This window comes from Anser brachyrhynchus (assembly GCF_964034855.1).
Source record: "Anser brachyrhynchus genome assembly, chromosome: 9".
In the NCBI taxonomy this organism is placed as follows: Eukaryota; Metazoa; Chordata; class Aves; order Anseriformes; family Anatidae; genus Anser; species Anser brachyrhynchus.
Genome location: NC_137703.1, coordinates 19,012,370 through 19,034,382, shown reverse-complemented (window position 1 = coordinate 19,034,382; position 22,013 = coordinate 19,012,370). Strand labels below are relative to the sequence as shown.

General features: G+C 37.4%; 1 protein-coding gene across 2 annotated transcripts in view; it reads left to right on the top strand.

Moving 5' to 3' along the window:
• Positions 1 to 21,958, top strand: part of CAB39 (calcium binding protein 39) — a 40,962-nt gene extending 19,004 nt beyond the window's left edge. For both annotated transcript variants that reach the window (XM_080605209.1, XM_080605210.1), the window contains exons 2-9: positions 595 to 751; positions 7,939 to 8,103; positions 11,924 to 12,042; positions 14,878 to 15,046; positions 15,803 to 15,862; positions 16,484 to 16,549; positions 17,408 to 17,551; positions 19,349 to 21,958. In XM_080605209.1, coding sequence (XP_080461335.1) covers positions 638 to 751; positions 7,939 to 8,103; positions 11,924 to 12,042; positions 14,878 to 15,046; positions 15,803 to 15,862; positions 16,484 to 16,549; positions 17,408 to 17,551; positions 19,349 to 19,537 — 1,026 coding nt within the window. In that variant the 5' untranslated portion in view covers positions 595 to 637 and the 3' untranslated portion in view covers positions 19,538 to 21,958. The remainder of the gene's footprint in view (positions 1 to 594; positions 752 to 7,938; positions 8,104 to 11,923; positions 12,043 to 14,877; positions 15,047 to 15,802; positions 15,863 to 16,483; positions 16,550 to 17,407; positions 17,552 to 19,348) is intronic.
• Positions 21,959 to 22,013: the final 55 nt, after the last annotated feature.

The window sequence follows — 22,013 nt, the reverse complement described above, 5'->3', positions numbered from 1 at the left end:
CAATATTGGTACAAGAAAGACAGGACATAGCAAGTGTTACGACGTAGGCATAAGCTGCTGTCTGCAGGCTCAGCTGCATCACGCTTCTAGCTCCTGTGCAAAGAAGCAGGCTTTGCTGTCTACTTGGCGTTTGTTATGGAGTGACTGTGGTTAAAAGCATGTACCTGGACAGTCACGGCAGGGCAGCTGAGGCATGATGACTTGTGGCAAAGACCTAATATAACAAAGTGTTTTTCCTGACAACATTAATTGGGATAGTTTATCCATGCTAGTCTTCCCCATATGTGACATTCATACAGTATGTGCCTTTGGTTGCAATTGATGTTCTCTTTAATTTCTTCCTGAAACATAAGAGAATGATCTAAATGTGAGTTCTTAAATTCTGTATTTTGTGTATTAAAAGAATTAGAAGCACAGGTAGCATTTAAGTTTGTGATGGCAGGAATGGTTATTTATTTATTTTATTTATAATGGTTATGTAGTTTAACTGTCAGGAATGGTTATTCCACGTACGAATGCCTTTGCTATACTCTATCTTCATGTGTTGTTATGCTTCTGTTTTTGACATATTTGTTTTTTTTCCTCCTTTTCCAGGTGAAGCAGGAACCATAGAAGGAAGACCTAGTGGCTCGCAACCATGCCATTCCCTTTTGGCAAGTCCCACAAGTCTCCCGCAGACATAGTGAAGAACCTGAAGGAAAGTATGGCGGTTCTAGAAAAGCAAGATATCTCTGACAAAAAGGCAGAGAAGGTACAGTTGGGACTTCTCAGTTTTTAAACAGTATCTGAATGGGGAAAAAAGAAATGTGTAGCTGTTTACACTGAACCAATTAGGAATTCTTTTTTATGCTACTCTGATAAAGGATAGGTTATTATGTACCTTTGAAACGGTGTGTTTCATGTTGTTCTGCTTTGCATTTTAATACCACTGGCAGATGATGTGATACTTAAAATAATTTGCCGATGGTCACAGAGCAGAGTGGCTCTGTTATTGAAACCAAGGAGCTTTGCATCTCCACAGCTATCAGAGTGTGTACTCTCACCCTCTCTTGCCTTTTCATCAGTCCACAGGAAGATGGTATGGTGTAAAGCTCCTGTGCTGCTGCAGTTTCATTTAGATGGGATGGTTTGCTAGTTCAGAATCTGTACCTGTCTTTCAGGATCTGTGCCTTGCAACAGTCATTTGCTTCTCAACTGGTAGTCTTGATAGCTTCACTAAAAATTACCCTCGGATTCAGACTGTGTGCAGCAGCAACCTACCTATTGACTCGTCTGACAGGCTCATTTACTGTTTAGATGAAGATTTTCCCGATAAACTCAGCAGCAGAGCATAGATGTTAACACTTCCAAAGTAACACTCTCAAACCAAAACAAGAAAATGAAACACTCCCCATCCCCCGAGCCCCCCCCTAGTTTTGAAGCAGGCTACAATACCCTCTTCAGATCCTCTCCCAGGGTTATTTAACTGTTTTGTGCCAGTCTTGGCATCCTTAAAAAGTCAAGCGTAGAAATTAGTCACAATCTTTTCTGTGCTCACCGGTCTTCTGAGCAGTGTGGCCAGCCTCACTTCATCCAGTTTCAGCCAGGTTTGGCACTACCGTTTAAAGTGTAGGAGAATCTGGGTCTTAACTGAATTGCTGGCTTTACCTTGATGCTCTCTGGGATCGGCATTCTCTACTGCAGTGCCGGGATGTGTTATGTTCCAGGTCTCTTGCAGTGTGCCATAGTATTTTTTTTCCTCAATGCTTTTTCTGTCTTGCCTAGGACTAGGGCTGTGTGGTCCTGTGCAGAGTGCATGCTCTTGTCTCGTTGCAGTTTTTTTCCTGGTTCATGACAGAGCCTTAGCATAAAAGCTGGGAGAATTTTCATTTGCTGCTTCTTTTCGTCTTTCTCCATTAACTGACTCCATCTGTCAGGAGAGGAGGAGTAGGTGCATGCTGAGGAGTCTGAGATGAGACTTGGCACTGCTTCCTTCATATCAACCTCATTGTTAATTCCTGGAGACGTAGCTTAGTGTTGAAATCTGTGCTCTTTTGTCGTCTTTTTCTTTTTGCATAGACCTCTAATAGGGAACAGGCCAGCTTCATTCCATTGTGCATAGCTGTGTGCGCCATCACATGCCTTGTTCTTGGTGCTGTAACCACAGATTATTACGTACAATTTGCTTCTTGCTGGCCTTTAATCCCATACCTCCATCTTCTTTAAAGACCTCATTTACGGGTCTGCTTTGACAAGAAATAATGTACCAAGCCTGCAGAGTTACATCCTGTGTCATATAGGAGACAATACGTTCTGCTTGGAGGAGAAAAGAAGGCCAGTCATGTTCACTAGGTTAAATGTGAGGAGGGTTAAATACTGACATTCACGGTACTGAGCTGGGTGGTGCTGGCCTCTGTCATCCTCATTGTTCACAAAGAGGACGAGCTGATGAATCTGAACTTTCACAACTCCTGTCCCCATGTGTCCATGCGCAGGTTCTTCAGGAAATAATTGGTTCATTAGCAAGCCAAGACCTCTGTGAAGGTGACTGTGGTTGTAGCAGTTTCTCTCAGGTTCTCAGTTTGGTTAAAAAGAAAGAGATCTTCAATAACCTACAGGCCAGTCGTCACTTCTTTGAAGGTCCAGCTGTGATTAAATACGATGAATTCATGCCCTTTTCCTGACCAGTCTATTAGTTTGTTCCGGGGTGTGCTTTTGTAGCCTGTCAGATAACAACAGAATTTGCAAGCCCAAGTAGCGTGGTGTGTATTCAGTGATGATTACTTTTTGTAGTAAGGGGACACCCTTTTGGGTGTTACTTTGTTATTTGTCCTACTCTACTTTATTTCTTAAAACAAAGTACACAGTTACATATTTTCTTTACTATTGAACATATGGTATTTGAAACGTGTAAATTAAGCTAAAAAAACTTCAGCACATGTTGAAGTGAACTAAACATTTCAAATATTAATCATTGTTTTAAGTATTTCTTCTACAAAATTAAATTTGTTGTAAAGGCCCTTCTGTTTTATACAGTATATCTGGCTGAGGTTCCAAAGACAAACCAGTACTTTTCTACTGCAGTACGACAGTGCTTTGTTTTCACGTGTAGTTCAGAGTAGGTCTTACCATGCAGTAGCAGCACAATGCTGTTACGAAAGTATTTAGTTTTCTACTGTGCTTCCCATCGGTTTCCAAGCATGCTTGGAAATACAGAATTTGAAAAAGAATTATATGAATAATTTTCTTTAGAAGTTAAAGTTGTAATTATTGTTGAACAGATTCTTTGCTCAGATTCTTTGCAGCAAAAGATGTGAAATAACAGGAGTAGTCATGATGCATTTTGTTCAGTTATGAAATATTCTACTCTAATACCGTCCAATTTATTCTATAAACAAAAACCTGAAGCTTTAGAAGTGAATTCTAGTTCTATGTTACTTTTTTTTTTTTTGAACTGTGTGAATACTGGAGAAAATGTAAACAGGTAATTCTCCAGGTCATTTTGAAACATTACTTTGGCTTGCAGTACATACTTAGGAAATGAGATCTGAAGTGCCTGTAGAAGCTGGACTGTGTCTCCCTGCTGACAGTCTGCCTTCCATACCACGACTCTGGGTGTGTTGAATGCAGCCTGTTACTTAGGATAGAGGCAATAGCTTACTCTCATTATTTTTGAAGAGTAATTTCAGAAACTTGAAATGACAAGTGCTTTATAACTGAAAAAGTGTTCATCACATACACTGTTAGTTTTCCTTTCCTTGATTTTTTTTTTCTTTCAGAAAGAGGAGGCTGAAGGGAAGCAGAGGGGAAGGGAAAGTCCTTTCACACAAATGGGACCTACCTCTGAGCTAGCACATTAGTTAGTATTTCATTCTCATCTCTTCCTCCTCTTTGACTTACCTCAGCATTTATTTTTATTCTACCAGTTCATTTAGTTTGTGGCACACATTTACTGTCGTGAAGGTAAATATTTACTCATGTAATAGACTTGTTCTTCCCTACCCTCTGACCTTGGGTTAACCTGCTCATAACAGCTCCGGTTTGGGCTTCCTGATAATAGGCTCAGACACATTTTTAACCTGTGCAGGTTCCCTATTGCCAAAAAAAAAAGAAACACACCATAGATCTTAGGCTGAAATATGAATCCAGAAAATTGGGTGTCCCCCCCTCCCTTTAAACAGTTCAATACAGTGGACTGTATGCTATACGCATGGGAAAATGCAATATGCTATTTTATTTGATTCAGGTTTCAGTGTAATATTATGACCTGGTCCCACAGACATAGATCAGATTTCATTCAGTGAGTTAACAGTGAAATTTACAAAGCAGTGAAATTTTGAGCTTGTTATGCACATGTATGCAATTAATTCATAGTTGAGAGAAAGCTAAAGGTTAAGTGCTCTGCCCTGCCTACTGTGTGGGGCTGTTACCCAGAGGATAAAGTTGGGGACAAAGGTTTTTGTTTGCCTTTTTTTTTTTTTTTTTTTTTAGAAGAGAAGACGGGCTTCTCTTCTAATTGAACTTAGCTCTTTAATGTTATCTTCATGACAGATGTCTGCTGAAATCTGGTGCAATCATTTTTAAACTTAATAAATATAGCTATAGGCTAGACAAAATGGTAAATACAGGCTGAAAACTATAGGTAGTTTCCATTTTTTTATGAATGTTTTCATTAATGGTGCAATTTATGCAATTGCATTATTGACGTGGATGGCTCTCCTAGCTGTAGGTCTAGAGCCTACTGTGCTCTCCTGCTCTCTAAGTAAAGAAGATTGTTATTTGATAAAACTGGAGTATTAAAGTTGTACAAATCTAAATGAAGTATTTGGTATTTTGGGAGTATCTGTGAAATACCCCAGAGAGTATAATAAACCATAGTGATTTGTAGCTATAAAGACATGCAACAGATTCTGTTGTGACAATCATATATGTGACTTCATGGTGTCTTGTTTTGATATAATACCTTCCTATCACTGGGAAAAAAAAAAAAGAGAGAATTAAGTACTGTTTTTGCTTTCCTTACTTGAAGCTTTACTTTTAGAGTTTGACTTATCCTCAGACATTATTGATTATCTGGCACTATTGAATTTTAAATGTGACTTGTCACAGAATTTCTTTCTAAAACTGAAAAGTTGTTCTTTCTCAGTATCGAGATCTATATAATACACATATGCATCCTGCATGTATATAACATATTCTGCTTATATATTAAAAATATAATATATGCCATGTCTGATTAGATCTGTGTATCTTAGGAAATCTTACAAGTAATGCTAGTTAGCCTTTCCTTTTCTGTCTTGAATTTTTAACCATTTTTTTACTTACCTCTTGACTTGATATTTAATGTAGCATTATATTTTCAGGTGTAGCTATCTAAATTCCATTCTGCATCTTAAACGGTAAAAATAGCTCTGCATGTTGTGTGTCTGTAATACATTAGAGAGCTCATGGAATAGAGAAGAGTAGAGAGAGATTCTAGAAAAAGCTTGTAAGAGTTTTTCTAGTCCTTTTTGATGTTGAGTTTTAGAGTAGAAGAGGAGAGAATATAGAAATATCATCTACGGATACATTGTGCACCAAAAGACCTTGGTTATTAATAAAATACTTTCAGAAAACCTCATATTTCTATATTTGTGTGTATCCAAAAATTATAGTTTGGCCTAAGTTGAGATGATACAAGCAAGTCTGCTTCATGTTTTCATGATGAAAATGATCAAATATTGGCAGAGGTTGCCCAGAGTGGTCATGGAGTGACCACCCATGGAGCTGTTCGGAACATGGCTGAACATGAGTCAAGTTGATCAGGATGATAGGACTTTGAGGTTGGTCATGTCTCAAGCAGGAGGCTGGACACTGATGGCCTCCTGAGGTGCCTTCCAACCCAAGCTGTTCTGTAATTTTGTGTCTCTTACCATTAATTACCACTAAAGCAGCGTGTCATTGCAAGATCAAGTGAAGCACCTGTAGATGGTCTTGACAGTTGTGAAGACAATGAGAAAACAAATTCAAGTCCTGGTGTCTCTTCTTGCAGCTACTGAGTTGTATGTTCATGTTAGGGCAGAAGGCTTCTTTTGAAAAAGCATTCACTGTATATTTTTTCCTATTGGTTTGTAAGTATTTCAGTTGCTGACAGCGTCTAGGAGTGATGCTGAAGGAGAACTTTTACATCTGATCATTAAAGTTTGGGGAGGGTGCTCTGTTTTCTGGATTCTCAGTATGAAGAATTCTTCACTGGCATTCTTAACTGCAGGTGTGTCCTCCGTGTTGCCACTGTCTTGCTTAAAATAGATAACTCCTCAAACCTCAGCATTTCTTCCTCCTTCATCTTGCTTTCTAAATTAGTGTGCAGGGACAAACTACAGTAGAAGTCTTTATCATTTCTTCCTCTTTTCTTGGTGTGATTCAAGAACATCTCTCTGTAGCTCCAGATTTGACAGGCGTTCCCGTTCTTTTCTTGGTAAAAGTGTATTTCTTCTGAATGTTAAAGAAATAGAGCAGTTGTGTGCCATAATACCATTGTAATATGGTGAGCTGGCTTTCTCGTTTTACATCTTTAGAAGTTGTCTAAGCAGGTGCATTGAACACCTGCTTCTTGCTGTCTTACTGACAGTGTGCAGAAAATCCCTTGGAATTTTATTAAAGGAGGAGACAACTGGGAATAGGAACCGGAATTAGTGAGAAAACGGAGGCAGTGGGGAGTGGAAAGTTGTGGAGGAGCTAAAAATGATACGGAGTCTCCGTAAAGGTCATAGAATCCATACTTGCATACCTAGCAAAGCTGGAATGGCTTCGTCTTTAATAGTGCATGGGTCATGCTGATCTTAAACCTCTCTAGATATAGTCCACAAATGAAATCTTTCTGCATATCCCTTGTAAGACAGGCAATATCCAGAAAGGTGTCATTCTTTCTCTTCATTAATTTTCCATGTGCTACCAAATAAATACTTTACATACCTTGTAGGCAGGTTCATCTAATGACTAAACATCAGTGCACTTAAAAACTGTTTATACTTTTTAAGCACGTGAAAGGCTAATGTAATATAGCTAAACCAGATATTTAGGGTGATCATTTTCAGTGTTTTATCCCCAAGCTATGAAAACATACATTTAAAGTAGTTCTTCCCTCTCCCCTCCAAGATAACTGTGCTTTAAGGTTTAGAAATAGGTGTTGAGAAGTGTTCTTGTTGATTTTGTTCAGTTTTACTTATGAGAACTCCGCTTCCACTTCTAAACATTGCCCTAGGCCTACACAGCAGCTTAGGAATTCCTTGCACTGGCTTTCGAAAACGAATAGTTGGACCTGACTGCAAGCATCTTACATTTCTATTGTCCCCTGTATTGATGTTTTCTTTTGAAGGACCCACTTTTTGTGGCTTTGCCATTTTTTTTTTTCCGTACTGAGATAACCTGGAGCTTAGGTGAGGTTCTCTTCAAGGTTTTCCTTTGGTAAGGAAAAAAACATCCATAGTGACTGCAGTGGGAGTCTGGTATTTGCCAGAAAACGAAATGCAAAATCTGTAGGAGTACATTTGGTCTCTCTGGGCACTTCACTAGACAGGCACGTATCTCTGTCATGTTTTCCAGTGTGATCCTGTGATCTTTGTTTTACTGTATGGAAATTTTGTCCGGTTCTTTTCACACCGTCACTATTCTTTAGGGGATTTTTGAATGGGAAGTTCAGAGGCACTAAAAAAGAAGAGACGTTACTGTTGATAACTTGTCAACTAAATTGTTTGTGTCTTGCCTCTGCCCCTTCTTTTTTTTTTTCTTTTTTAATAACGTATAACAGTCTTGTTTGCAGAAAGATCATCTATTGTTTTCTTAACAGGTTGTCATTTCCTGATTTTTTTTTTTTCCTCCCTAATGGAGGTTTGCAGTTGATAAGAATAGAGTGTGAAGTTACAAAGAAAAATGACATTATCTGTGCTCTAACGGTATTTTTTTCCCCATTTTCTTTAGGCCACTGAGGAGGTTTCAAAAAACCTTGTTGCCATGAAAGAAATCTTGTATGGCACAAATGAAAAAGAACCACAGACAGAAGCTGTGGCACAGCTTGCTCAGGAGCTGTACAACAGTGGTCTCCTTAGTACCCTAGTAGCTGACTTGCAGCTAATTGATTTTGAGGTAAGAAGTTTGATATTTCATATATTGTATATTTTAAAATAAATACATCTGAATTCCTGTCTCTTTAACTGGTTAGAACATCTTTCGATCTACAGCTTCTATTTTCTGGCTGGGGCCAAATCATTAGAAAGAGAACTCAGTATTCCAAACTATCTAGAAAATTAAGCAAATACTGAATATGAAATCACTGAATTTAGGCACCTAAGCTGCCCAAATTGAAGTAGATAAACCTCTAATCACTATGATACAGTTCTGTTAAAATTATAGAATAATCCTTAATCGTCGTGTAGACAAAAGGATTAATCTCTAATAATATTACTAATAATATCACTAATATTACAGTGAACACAAGCTATAATACTATAAGCCACCTCTGTATTCTCATCTTATTAAATAAAATTACTTTCAAAGGAAAATTATTATAACATTTAGGAAGAATTCAAAATGTGTAAGGTAAAGCTGTTCCTCTTATTAAGTCTTCAGTATTTCTCTCTCTTTAGAAATGATGATGCAACCTTTTCTGTTTTCCTCTTTTTCTGTTTATATATTTATAAGCAGAATATGTTATATATTCTGCTTATATATATATAAACAAACACAAGATTTTATTGACTACTTCAAAATAGCAGTGCTTACCTTTATTCAAATATATCTCCATTCAAACCTCTACCATATGTCACCACATCACATAGAATAATCTAGTTTCCCACTGCCATGGTGAAAAATCACCCTATTTAGTTATAAGAAATTGCAATACAATTGGATTTTCCTGTTTTCCCTGAGGTCCCACAAGAAGTGTGTGGTTGTGCAGGAAAGGAGCCAAAACCACTGTATCTCACCCCACAGCCTTGACCATAAAGGCCATACCACTTAAGGTTGCTTAAAGATGGTATTGTTCATAACCAAGTTGTTCATGATGGGAACAGACTTCGCAAAAGTCCTATTGTAGTATGATGTTCCAAAAATAATAGCTTTCCTCCCTGTTCTTTCTTCTCTCCCCTCCGCCCCTTGCATAACTCCCTCTGATGCGTGTTTAATTGTAACGTGGTGGTATTTCTTTTCCTACCCACACAAATGTTTACACCAAACATAAAACATTCAGGTTATTAAATAAGCAAGGAGACCTGGGAAAGTTGAGAGTGAATGCTGAAATATGATGGCCTTTAATTGACGAAGAAAGGAAATGATGAAACGTCATCTGGATTTTGCTGACCTCTAGATTCTTATCAGTTTGGTGTTTACTCGGGTCAGTTATTAGAGAAGGAAACCTTCATTATCTTCTGGTAATGAAGAATGATAACAATTTGTACAGGCTTGCTCTCATTAAAAAGAACTATTCATTTTATTCTAAAGGGACTGGAAAGGACTGCAAGTAGTTTCCTGCTTTTAGATTTTTCTGCTGTTTTGTAACATGAGGATATAACCATTCCCCCTTGAGAGAGAACAAGTCATTCACGTTGGTTTCTAGGCTGGACCACGTCTGCTTTTTAAGGATGGGATCTGGCAGGCTGTCCAGCTATTGTTTTACCTAGAGTTAAAGTCAACACACCTGAGCTCCAAACCTGCACTAGATTCAGATTTTGGCTTTTATATCCCATATCTCTATGATTTGGGGCTTACTACATTTGAAATGTTTTTTCTGTTACTGAGAGAGATACAAACTTGATTTCCTGTTGGTTTTTAAACTTGAAGATTGAGTTTAGCATTTATTCCTTCTGGCACCCCCACTAAAGCTTGAGACCATTCAGAGATGAAGTAAATGTCACCTTTTTTTGTCAAGAACTTTGCTCTTCTTGAAGAGGATTTCTGTGGTGGATGCTGAGGTTATAGACAGGGACTGTTTACTCAGACACTTCAACCTTCGCAACAAACTTCATGTTTTAATCTTGTGCATAGGAAACTGCCTGACTATCTGAAACTTTGGGTGGAAAAGCCTGGTAAAAATTATATCTGTAGCCAACAAAACCATCTACTTACCAGTGTTACTAACTTCCCTCTTATCTCCCTGCCGACTTGTGTGTTTGTAAGAGAGACGGCATCCCTTCTGGAACTGTATTTTCTGTTCTTGCTCTTCTTTAAATGAAGGGAAAAACAAAAAACACACACAAAAAAAGACACAAAAACGCCTTTTGCATGAGGGGGCCTGGATCCTTCTGCCGGGAAGACAATGCTAGCACAGTTTCACTCTCACCTCTCGTGGTCGTGACTATTGGCACAAGGTTCGGTGCCTGTTTGCTCGTGTTAGACCATGAGGTCACTTAGCAGTGCTTTTAACAATAACTTGACTTGGTATTACTGCGTGCCACTAGCAGTTCACTTCTGTGGAGAATAAGAAAATGTTGTTCTGGCTGGTGAATCCAAAGCAAAATGTGAGATCTAGAGCAAAATTGGCAATGTTAGTGAATGAGAGTCGATGACTATATTATGTGGAGTTGGAGTAAAGCAGTTTCTGGAAACACTGTTCTACTCATTTCAGAACAAAGAGTTTTGGTGTTGCTTTAGGCTGGCTTTCAGAGGAATTGTAATCAAGAAAACAAGCATTTACAAACAAACTCTTATATCCTGGAAACAACAGTGCCTCAAACTGTCTGTGGTAATTCACAAACATGCCATTTGTAAAACTACAATCCTCCTACATTTTTATAAACATTCGATTTTTTTTTCTTATGCAATCTTCTTTATGGTGATTGGAAAACTGAAGTAGTTTTGAAAAATTGCTGCTGTTTTTTAAATACTTGCTAATTAAATGCGCTCTGAATTTTACTCCAAAGCTAGAAAAGGTTACCCTGGGAATTTATAGTACCAGGTAGAGTTCATCAAGAAAAATGATCTATGTGTGGTGTGTGTATAACATTCAGGAAGCCTTCACGTGGAATGGCTTAAAAGGCCTTTCTTAGCAAGCCCAGTCTTAGTACAAGTTTGCTTGGAGTTTTTTGAATTACATCTGATAACACGTAGTCGTGAAGTTGTATTTATGGCAGTCTGAAATGGAAAGTTCATTGCAGAAATTTGGCTTTTAAATGATGCATGTGAATGATGGTGAGAAGTGCTTATATTTACAATCAGCTTTTTGCCCATACCAATTTGGCATCTTTAGCTGTGGTCTGAAATGTCCTAGAAGAAATAAATAAGAGGTGTATATCTGTTCCACAGAGAACATTCCCAGCCACTTTGATGTTGCCTGGTGTTATCATTGTGCATTTTTGTGTGTATAATCTGTGCTGAATTCAAGCATCTTGTTCTTATTTATACTTCTTTGTCTGTTGAAAAATGTGAGACTTGCATTTTAGGTCAGTGGGTGAGTACTCTTTGTAGTTTTATTTATTTTACTTCCATAAGTTCCAATTTTAAGTTGAATGTTAACACCGCAGTCAGAAGTGCTCTACAGACAGCTAATGGTGGAATTAAATGTTCCTAGAGAAAGGAAGAGGATAATGGAATATTGAAGAAACACACTTACAGGCAGAAGCACAGTTAAAAACTGGTATGTTATTGGCAAAAAAACAAGAATAAAGCAAGTCCAGGAGACTGAAGCTACACAGAGGTGTCAGATAAAATATAAACTGGCTTTATTTCTTAACATAAATAACCTGTGATCTGGCTGAAACATCTGGCTGATACTGTTTAGAATGTTCTGGCATATTTGAAATGGGTATAAAGAAACAGACTATGTATGTGATCTGATTAAGATCAGAGTACAGAGGCTGACTGAACTGCAGAACTCACTATGGTGTGAATGTATGAGATAATGGTAACGTTTAATTCTTCCTTGAACAGTGGACTTGAATATTATGTGTTTAACTACTAATGTTTTTGACAGGGCAAAAAAGATGTTGCTCAAATTTTCAACAACATCCTCAGAAGGCAAATTGGTACAAGAACTCCCACAGTTGAATACATCTGCACTCAACAGAATATATTGTTCATGCTGTTAAAAGGGTATGTATGCTGTGATCAAGTAAGCGTGATAAATACACTTTTTAATGAAGTAAGAAGTTTGTAAATTCAAATTCATGGAGAAGCGCTGAGTTTTGAAATACTTTTTCTTCCTTTGCAGTATGATTGTTCCCCCCTCCCCCTTTTTTTCCTAAGGGCCTATAAATCCCCTAAGTAAAAGAATATTTGGGTAATAAACACCAGAAATAAAGTTTTGCATGAAATGCGACTGAAAATTGAGAACTGTTAGTAACCTAAAATATTATTACTAGGATACTGCAGACATTTTCTGTTTGGTATACTGTTTGATCCAGTTGAAATTATTTCCTTCTGAACTTACTCATTTATCCAGTAGTAAAGGCTGTGTTTTTTTTTTTCCTTTAACCACTGTCCTTTCCAGTTTGCTGTCCTATCCCATGGTATTAGTTTGTCTTAGACATTTTATTCATAGTGATTCATATTCCTGTAGTCACATAAATGCACCAGCTCAAACTCAGCCTAACAGAATGACTCAGAGCACATGCATGTTAGCCTGCTCTTTCTTCCTCCATTCTTGTATTAGGGTTGGAGCTAGGTGATCTTTAAGGTCCCTTCCAACCCAAGCCATTCTATGATATTACTTCTGGTTCTTAGTGTTGGAGAATCATGTCATACTGAACACATTGTTGCACGTGTAGAGCTGTGGATCTCAAACCTGAAAGTAGAAATATGTTGTTAGCATTTTCTTGTTAAAATAAGATTTAAAAACATTGAGAATGTGCTACATGTAAAAAGAATTGTTGACGTCTCTATTACCATTAACTAGGAAAGTTCTGAAAGTTGCAACTCCAATATATAATTCTGGGATAGAAAAGTTCATCAATATTAATAAGCTATTCTTGAAGTGTAGCCATTTCAAGTATTAATTATATAATTTGTATTAAAACTTCTGGGTAAGCTTACTTCAGTAAGCTTCCATGGACCGCAGTTGACTAGTACTCAATCCACTTACTGGGGTAGCTAGAAGATGAAGGAAAGGGACATACTTTTCAGTGAGATATTTGCCTATCTTACATTGAGATATGAGGATAATCAAATATATTTTTAACATTTGAACGGGGAGTGTTATTTTGTTCTTCCTTCTTCCTCCTCCTAGTTCATAGCAGTAAACAGAGATGCTGACCGAGTTCAGAGTGAAACCTGCCAAATACATGGTGTATTGGGCTAGTTTATTTTCTTGTTGTAAGACGTACAGTCTGCCAGAGGTGCTTTGATATTTTTTTTCCTGTGTTGCAGCCATGATTCTGAGAAGGAAGATTTAAATCTTATAAGGGCAAAACAATTATTAATTGTGGCATAATATGAAAGAGGATATTGATTCAGTACTTCCTCAAAACAATTTACAAGAAGACGAATTTGAGATGCAGAGAGATGGAACTACTTTCTCAGCATGCTCTTATTAATGTGTGACTGAATGAGGATTGCGACACAGTTGTCCTAATTCTTAGTCTGTGTTGTCACTCTTCAGAGAGCTTTATTCTGACAGGGATTGTTGAAACATATTCATAAGTCAGGATGTTTGAAATGGGCATTTAATTAGCTCTAATGACTTAAGTGTTACATCTGGTATCTGTCTGAGTCAATTTATGCTAATTTAAACTATGTGGTAAATTATGAAAAGTCCAGTAGATTCCAAGACTTCGTGACAAGTTAAATAGGAGAGTATTGCAGCATTTAATGTGAAAATTTATTCATAAGCAAATGTTTTTGTATGATAATTTAGTTAGTGCTTAGTACACACAATAATGCTTTGCTCCGGAGTTACGCTGGTGAATTTAAATTGGCTTCAGATGCATTAGGTCCAAGGCCTTTTTAGGTGGAAGGTGTATAAGGGACTTGGCTTCAGAAGCAGGTAGGTAACAAGAGACACAACTTGTCTGTGGATTGGGATAGCCTATGTTGCAACATGCTGAGATTAGTTTTGGGGTCAGAAAGACAGACTCTTATTCATCCTGTTTCCTACTATTAGTGTGCTTGGGAACTCGAGGTGGCAGAAAGTACAGAGGTGTATTTCTGTCAAATATGTCTTAGAGACACTGTTGTGAGATTTTGGCAGCTGCTGTTGGCATATGCTAAAATCGTCTGAGAGAACACACTAGTATTTGAGCAGGAAAGCCTGCCAAGAAAGTGTAGTGACAATTTCTAAATGAAGCCGTCCCTGACGGCTTCATCACTTTCATCAAATCAGTGATGGTCATGTTCCAGAAGGTCTCCTGTAGGAAGCTGCAGATACTGTGCTTGAGGCAATACAGACTCGGGCACAGAGAGTATAATCCTTAAAATTAGAGGGCGCTGCTGACAACATGTCAAGCTGGAAGCCCGTGGTGTATGGAGCAGACAGTGATGCTAAAAATGGTTTAATGAAAGAGTGGTCATGAATTAATGTCCAGTATTATTAACCATTTAGCTTCAAAACTCATATTAAGGGTAGTTTTATGTAAATTATTGTCAGCTGTAAGCAAATAGCTTTCAAGACAGATCATTTGCTGCTTTTCCAGATGTCTGCAATTGTACCAATATGTAAAAAGAAAACTGATTTTGAGTACGAAGAAAATAGTTTTATTTAATCTTGTTTCTCATTTTATGAACGTATATTGGCAATAATTTGGCAATAAATTAGCAGTGATTTCAGTGATATTTCAGAGAAGTATTAGAAGGTGAAATTTAATACAGAAATGAGTACCTCATTCTTTGAATTCTTGTTTATATAATAGAACTGAAAATTGTAATTAGTGTAGCATTGCAATGGTAACTTCTGAAAGTATTTATAAAGAATCTGTGGCTTTTGTTTTTAAACAGGTACGAATCTCCAGAAATTGCTCTAAATTGTGGGATAATGCTTAGAGAATGCATCAGACATGAACCACTTGCTAAAATAATCTTGTGGTCAGAACAATTCTATGATTTCTTCAGATATGTGGAAATGTCGACATTTGACATTGCTTCAGATGCATTTGCCACATTCAAGGTAAATTACACCCCATATTTAAGTTATTTCTGTAGTTTTCACTATGTGAACTCAGATGTTGTGTGTTACACTCTTGAGCAAAAAGGGTTAGAGAGAGGAGAAAAATATTGGTGATGCAAATGGTAAGCTGAACATTGTTCTTCCTTATTTCTCACAATGCAAGATGTTCCTTTAAACATGCATACTCTGTTCCCAATAACAATTCTAGAAAGCAAGATTTAAACTACCGTGTATTCTCTTAATACATGTACAGTTTCATGCCAGGGAATTTTAAATCTGTCTCTCCAGCTATTCAAGTGAGTGAACTCCTTTTCATTGCATTATGTTTGTTTATTGAGTATATTTGATGCTACTTCTGGAGGTATTTTTTGTTGTCGTAACCAAAAAAACCCAACCCACAACAAAAAAACAGTTACATGACTACAAGCATAATAATTATCAGTGTTGAACAGTGGGTCTCAGCCTCGACTGTGTATAGTTCTGTGCAGAGCATACCCTTGATCCATTACTGCCATTCTTAAATGATAATTCCACAGATGTGTGTGAATTAACATGTAGCAGACTTTTCCTAATTCATCAGAAGGTCCTTAGCAAGTCCTGTGTACAAGTAACTACATTCATATCCTAAGTTTTTTCTTTGTTTAAAAAAAAAGCAACATTGTCTGTTGGATGTCTTATGTGCACTCCCAGTTTATTCAGAATATGTATGTACCATATAAATATTTTACAGAAAGCATTGTTTTTGCTCTTTTACAGGATTTGCTTACAAGACACAAGTTGCTAAGTGCAGAATTTTTGGAACAACATTATGATAGGGTGAGCAAATACATTTCATTGTTCAGAATTTTCTAGTGCTGTGTATCTTTGAATAAAACAGTATTTTCTTACCTTGTTTATATTCCTTTTTGGAAATTTATATACAATATTAAACCAAATGAACCTAAAGTAATTTCTGTCAAAGCAGTACAATTTACGTTAAGATCTTACAGTTGAATGTAAGAAGTGTAAAAACAAGAGGCTAAGGCAAAAATCTAATTCTGTGAAAATGTGTTTTTTCCACTAGAGGGAACCCTTTCCTAGTCTTTATCATTTGTCTGTGTTAATGCGTAACAGACCAAGAGTACAAGATATCTGGGGACTTCTGAAATTAATGAATAGTGTTCAGTGACAAGAACTACTATAGTTCAAGAAATAACAAGAAATGCTTTCAATACATTGCAGTCTAAACATTAAACCCTACTGAAAGTGTAAATACTTATATTTTTAAAGAATATACAAATTTTAAGCAGCACTGACTTACAGGAAACTACTGAGATTTCAGTTTTTGTTTACATTTTTGTTTATGGATTTCCATCTCCATTTTTTTATAATAATTTGGAAGAAAAGCACTTGTGGCTCTTGGAAAGGTTTTAACCATTCTCTTTATTCTGCGTTTAGTTCTTCAGTGAATACGAGAAGTTACTTCATTCGGAAAATTACGTGACAAAGAGACAGTCACTTAAGGTAAAGCAATTTTTTCTTCTTCTTAGATGCAAAATTAGAGAATGTCTTCAATTTCAAGGTGGGTTGACTAATTTAAATTACTTAAGTTACTGCCTCGGATAATGTGTTTTTTAATTTTTTTCCTATGTTTTAATTCTCGAGATCGTTTAATTTCTTTTAGTCCAGTCCTGCCATTATTTGACACCCAGTACACACCAAGTCATTTCTCTCCCTATGCAGAAATGGCTATATGCAGGAGTTTATTTATCATTTAATTTCCTTAAACAAATATCAACATATTATTTAATAAAGAGACTCACATAATGTGACTACAGCAATTCAAGTTAATCAGAAATATTGAACATAAATATAAATATAAGTTAACTTGTAGCAAGGGTGGTACTTGTGAGGAATCTTACTACTCCTGCAACAGTGCTCCCCACAGCAAGAGGTTCTGTGTACTTTTGAGAGCTAAGAAGGTAGGGGAAATATGTGTATAAAATCCACTGAAGTTTCTGCTCTTTTTTTTTTTTTTTGCATCCCTTCTGGACAAAGTAGGTGGCAAAAGAAGTGTAGATATTTCTCATTTGAAATACTAACTCCCTTTCCTTACCAAATTCTTGCAGGTGATGTCTAAGTTTTGTGTAAATAGAAAAAATAATGAAGTTGTGGGAAAAAAAAATGAAAAAGACATCTAGTTTCAATCCCAGTTCATAACAAAAGGGGAATAAAAGGATATTTTTCAGTTGCATGTTGAAAAAAAGGATGTTTTAGTTTGACTTTTTCTGCTTTTACAGACTGATGTCGATTATCCAGCATGTTTAAAAGCATTTATAAGTTGTCTCTTATCACTTATTTCACCTTGTTTTCCACTTCTAGCTTCTTGGTGAATTATTACTGGATAGACACAACTTCACAATTATGACGAAATACATCAGTAAACCTGAAAATCTCAAACTAATGATGAACCTTCTACGAGACAAGAGTCGTAACATTCAGTTTGAGGCCTTTCATGTGTTTAAGGTAAGTTTAGAAACAAACACATGCACAAAAAAAACAAAACACCAAAACAAAACCAAACAGGAGTTTAGTTGAGTAAACTACTTAGCTGAGTCTAAGTGAAGCTTATCTGAATATCTGCTAAGTGGTTAAATAAGAAAGAACTACTGTTTGCTATTATGATCCATCTTTACAAATAGCTATCTTTGTATCCAGTGATGAGTGACATTCCTCAGGTGGGACCAGTGCTGTTTAATGTCTTTGTTGGTGGCATGGACAGGGGGATTGAGTGCACCTTCAGCAAATTTGCTGATGACACCTAGCTGCTTGGTGGGGCTGACATGCTGAAGGGAAGGGATGTCACCCAGAGGGACCTGGGCAGGCCTGAGGGGTGAGCCTCTGTGAAACCTCATGGGGGTCAACAAGGCCCTAGGTCAGGGCAACCCCAAGCACAAACACGGGCTGGGCAGAGAATGGGTGGAGAGCAGCCCTGGGAGAAGGACCTGGGGGTGCTGGTGGATGAGAAGCTCGACACGAGCCAGCAATGTGCGCTTGTGGCCCAGAAAGCCACCTGTACCCTGGGCTGCACCAACAGCAGCCCGGCCAGCAGGGTGAGGGAGGGGATTGTCCCCTCTGCTCTGCTCTTGTGGGGCCCCACCCGCAGTGCTGCGTTCAGCTCTGGGGCCCCCAGCATAAGGAAGACATGGACCTGTTGGAGCGTGTCCGGAGGAGGCTGAGAGGATGATCAGAGGGCTGGGGCACCTCTCCGATGGAGCCAGGCTGAGGGAGTTGGGGTTGTTGAGCCAGGAGAAGAGCAGGCTCCCGGGAGACCTTACAGCGGCCTGCCAGTGCCTAAAGGGGACTGCAGGAAAGCTGGGGAGGGACTCTGTCAGGGAGTGCAGTGGTAGGACAAGGCGTAATGGTGTTAAAGTGAAATAGGCTAGGTTTAGATTAGATGGTGGGAGGAAATTCTTCACTCAGAGGGTGGTGAGGCCCTGGCCCAGCCTGCCCAGAGGAGCTGTGGCTGCCCCATCCCTGGCAGTGCCCAAGGCCAGGCTGGATGGGGCTGGTGGGAGGTGTCCCTGCCCAGGGCAGGGGGATTGGAGCCAGGGACTCTTTGAGGTCCCTTCCAACCCAAACCATTCTGTGATTCTATGGTCTTTAAAAAAAATTGTTTGGAAAGCACTTAAGAACTTTTATATGGTTTGTCAGGGTGATCTCTTAGAAAATTTTGGAATTAAGAAAGATGAAGTACAGTAGGATAAGGAGGAATCCATGATTTTATGTGAAAGCATGAAGCATATTGGAGTTCAGAAGCGTTTTCATCGTGCTGCATGATGCTGTGAAGGATAGCAGTGTTTTAACCAAGCCAGCTAAATTTCAAAGCCTAAATGTAGTCTGCATATTAAAACAGATACATTTTAACTTTGCAGCAGACAAGCAAATAACTAAGGGCTTGGAGTTACAGCTTGAGGTATAAAAGTTTTCAGTGAACTTTAATATACCCATCTGATACCGTATACAATATAGGATGATCTATTTGCTACAGAATTTAACTGTGGGATTTTTCAGTGGATTCTGCAGAGGGTATTGTGGCTAATCAACTTCTACAAACTGAGTTTACCTCAGTACTGATGTTTGATTTCTGTTCTAATTAAAATAAAAAAAAAGGGGGGGGGGGGGCGGGGTAGTTTTATTTTAAAACTTTGATTTACTCCATTATGTTTCCTGTATACATTTTGGGATATTGAGTAGATTTGTTTTTTTAACTTAAACTCCTGTTTCCTACTATTACACTAAATGCCATTTGTTTTCTTGCAGGTGTTTGTAGCCAATCCTAACAAGACACAGCCTATATTAGACATCCTTCTAAAGAACCAGACCAAACTTATTGAGTTCCTCAGCAAGTTTCAGAATGACAGGACCGAGGATGAACAATTTAATGATGAGAAGACCTATTTAGTTAAACAGATCAGGGATTTGAAGAGACCAGCACAGCAAGAAGCTTAATCTCCAGTAAACCCCTATAATATTAAACCCAAGTTCAGCATTTGCTGTTAGATATTCAGCATCAGGCACTCTTATCGATTCATGAGGAACATTACTGCTAATCTGCTGTTCAGTGAACGGTTTTTGTTTTTCTTTTTTAGTCCAAGTTGAAAAACATAGCTGCTGCTTTCTTGCACAATGTGGACTTTCTTGATATTTGTGTCATTTCAGAATTCAAAGACACTGCTTGTTTTAGGAGTCCTGAAAAGAAAGATTCTAGGTTCATGAACGCAAACATATAGATACTAGTTTGGTTTAGGAAAGAAGGTATTAATGTAGTTAAGTAACAGGTTGCATGCTTGCAAATCTGAATAAATCTGTATGTTTGCACTTACCTTGTTTGAGATATGAGCACAATGTGACCTGTGCATTCCTGGCACCCTAGTATAAGATTATATGCCTTGATTAAAAAAAAAAAAAGTGCAGTGCTTTATTTGTAATCAAAGGGGAAATGTATCTAAGATGTGAGCTTATTGGGATAAACAGTTGTCTTGCAGATAAACTGATATTGAAACTTAGCAACTTTTAAAAGAGTGAAATCTTAAAGTTCATAAGGAAAATGTATATATGCCTTTCACTGCTTTATAGATTTTTTGACATGATTTGGTTTTTTTGAGAATTGACTTGTAAACTTGGAAATATGTTCTAAGGGTTTTTGTTAATTTTACTTTTAAAGGTATTTCAGACAGTAGACCTAGCAGTGACATTTTGCATTTCATTTCAACAGTGCTTGCTGGTTTCTTTTGTATATAACTCCTAGGCTGCTCATTTCTTTAAAATATGATTTAATTTGTACAGCAGAGGAATGTTATTGTATTAGTCTGTAACTATTACCTAATATTGAGTTTTGCAAAATGAATGCTCATATGTAATTGAATACTTCAGATCACATGGAAATGCTGATTTAACGATCTTAAGTACTGCAGCATTAAAAGAAAAAAACACAACAAATTCTTTGTATTCACTTATCTAATGGGGTGCCATCAATTAGAGTAGGCTGAAATAGAGAACTGGAACCCTTGATACTAGATTCTTACTGGATACTATTGGCCTTATTCAATTAAACTAGTGTTGTGCTCACCCGCTCTGCAAATGGCAAAGATTATGCTAAATTAATATTGATTCCTCTTACTTCTGGGGAGCCTGCAGTGCATCATTTCTTTCTTACAGTAGGTAACTCAGTACAGTAGTTGTGAAAGCGAATGATTTAATCCCCTCTGACTTCAAGAAACATAATTACATAGATGTCCTAGGGTAACAAAAGATTTAATTTTGTTGATTTTGTTTTTTAATGCTGCAAACTATCAGTATTTATAAAAACAAAAAAACAACTCTGATTTTGCACCATGTTTTTGTTACTGTGACCATACAAAAGGAATCTACTAAATATAGCTAAACAATGTTATTAAAGTTGTATTTATCCATCATATAGTAACGTTAAGATCACAACCAACCAAACGTATGGATTGGAGTCTGAAAGTTCAAATTCTGCATGGCTGAATCTGATTGAGAATGCTATAGAAAATGTTTGTTGCTTCCTGTCCTTTTCCTAATTAAAATATTTTGCAGTCAGCAAAATGAAACTCCTAAGTGACATTTAAGCTGATTTGAAAGCCTTCACAAGGGAAGTCAGCTCCAGAAAATAAAGTGTTTTCACTCAGTAATTTAAAATTTCTCTTAACGTTAGAATTGGCCTTTGGAAATTCCTTAATGCGTCCTTTGCAAACAGACTCATTTTGCCTACTGGAAAGCAACTAGCTTGCTCTTCGTGGAGATCTCTTACAGAGGCAGGCAAAATTGGCCATGAGGTGATGATACAGTTCAGTACCGACAGTCTCTTATTTTTTGGGTTTATCACAGCTGAGTGGAAGAAAACATCATTTGCCAAGTTACTCACCATAACATATAAGGCTTCCTCTCTAGAAAAATGTAGACGTGCTAAAAGATTTTTATCTGTAAAGGAGTGAGAACATTTGGACTGGGTTATAGGTTACTCTATATTAGGTCTTGGAAATAATGGCTATGGTAACTTTTTTTAATATGTGAAAACATTTGAATGTTGGCTTTCGAAAAGAAGTTGTATTTAAATTAAAGCTCATTTGACGTGCTCTTCGTATTAAAAAAACAAAAAAAAGCTATTGTTCTGGAAGTGGTTTCTTATCCGCTTGAAGGCTTAAGGATATTACTACAAGTTATTTAAATGTGAGCGGTTTTTGGTTTTGTGTGTGTTTTTTCTTCTTTTTTTTTTTAAATAAGAGATGTATACAATTGTAATTCTACTTCCATGGTAGCATTTCATTTCCCCTGAGGAAAATGCATTTCTTATCCAAAAAAATCTGGCTGGCCCCATAATTTAAATTGAAATAAAATTTTGAAGAAAAATGCGTGTGTTTTTACTGTGTTTCTGAAGATCGTAAGTTTCTCATGGATGTGAATC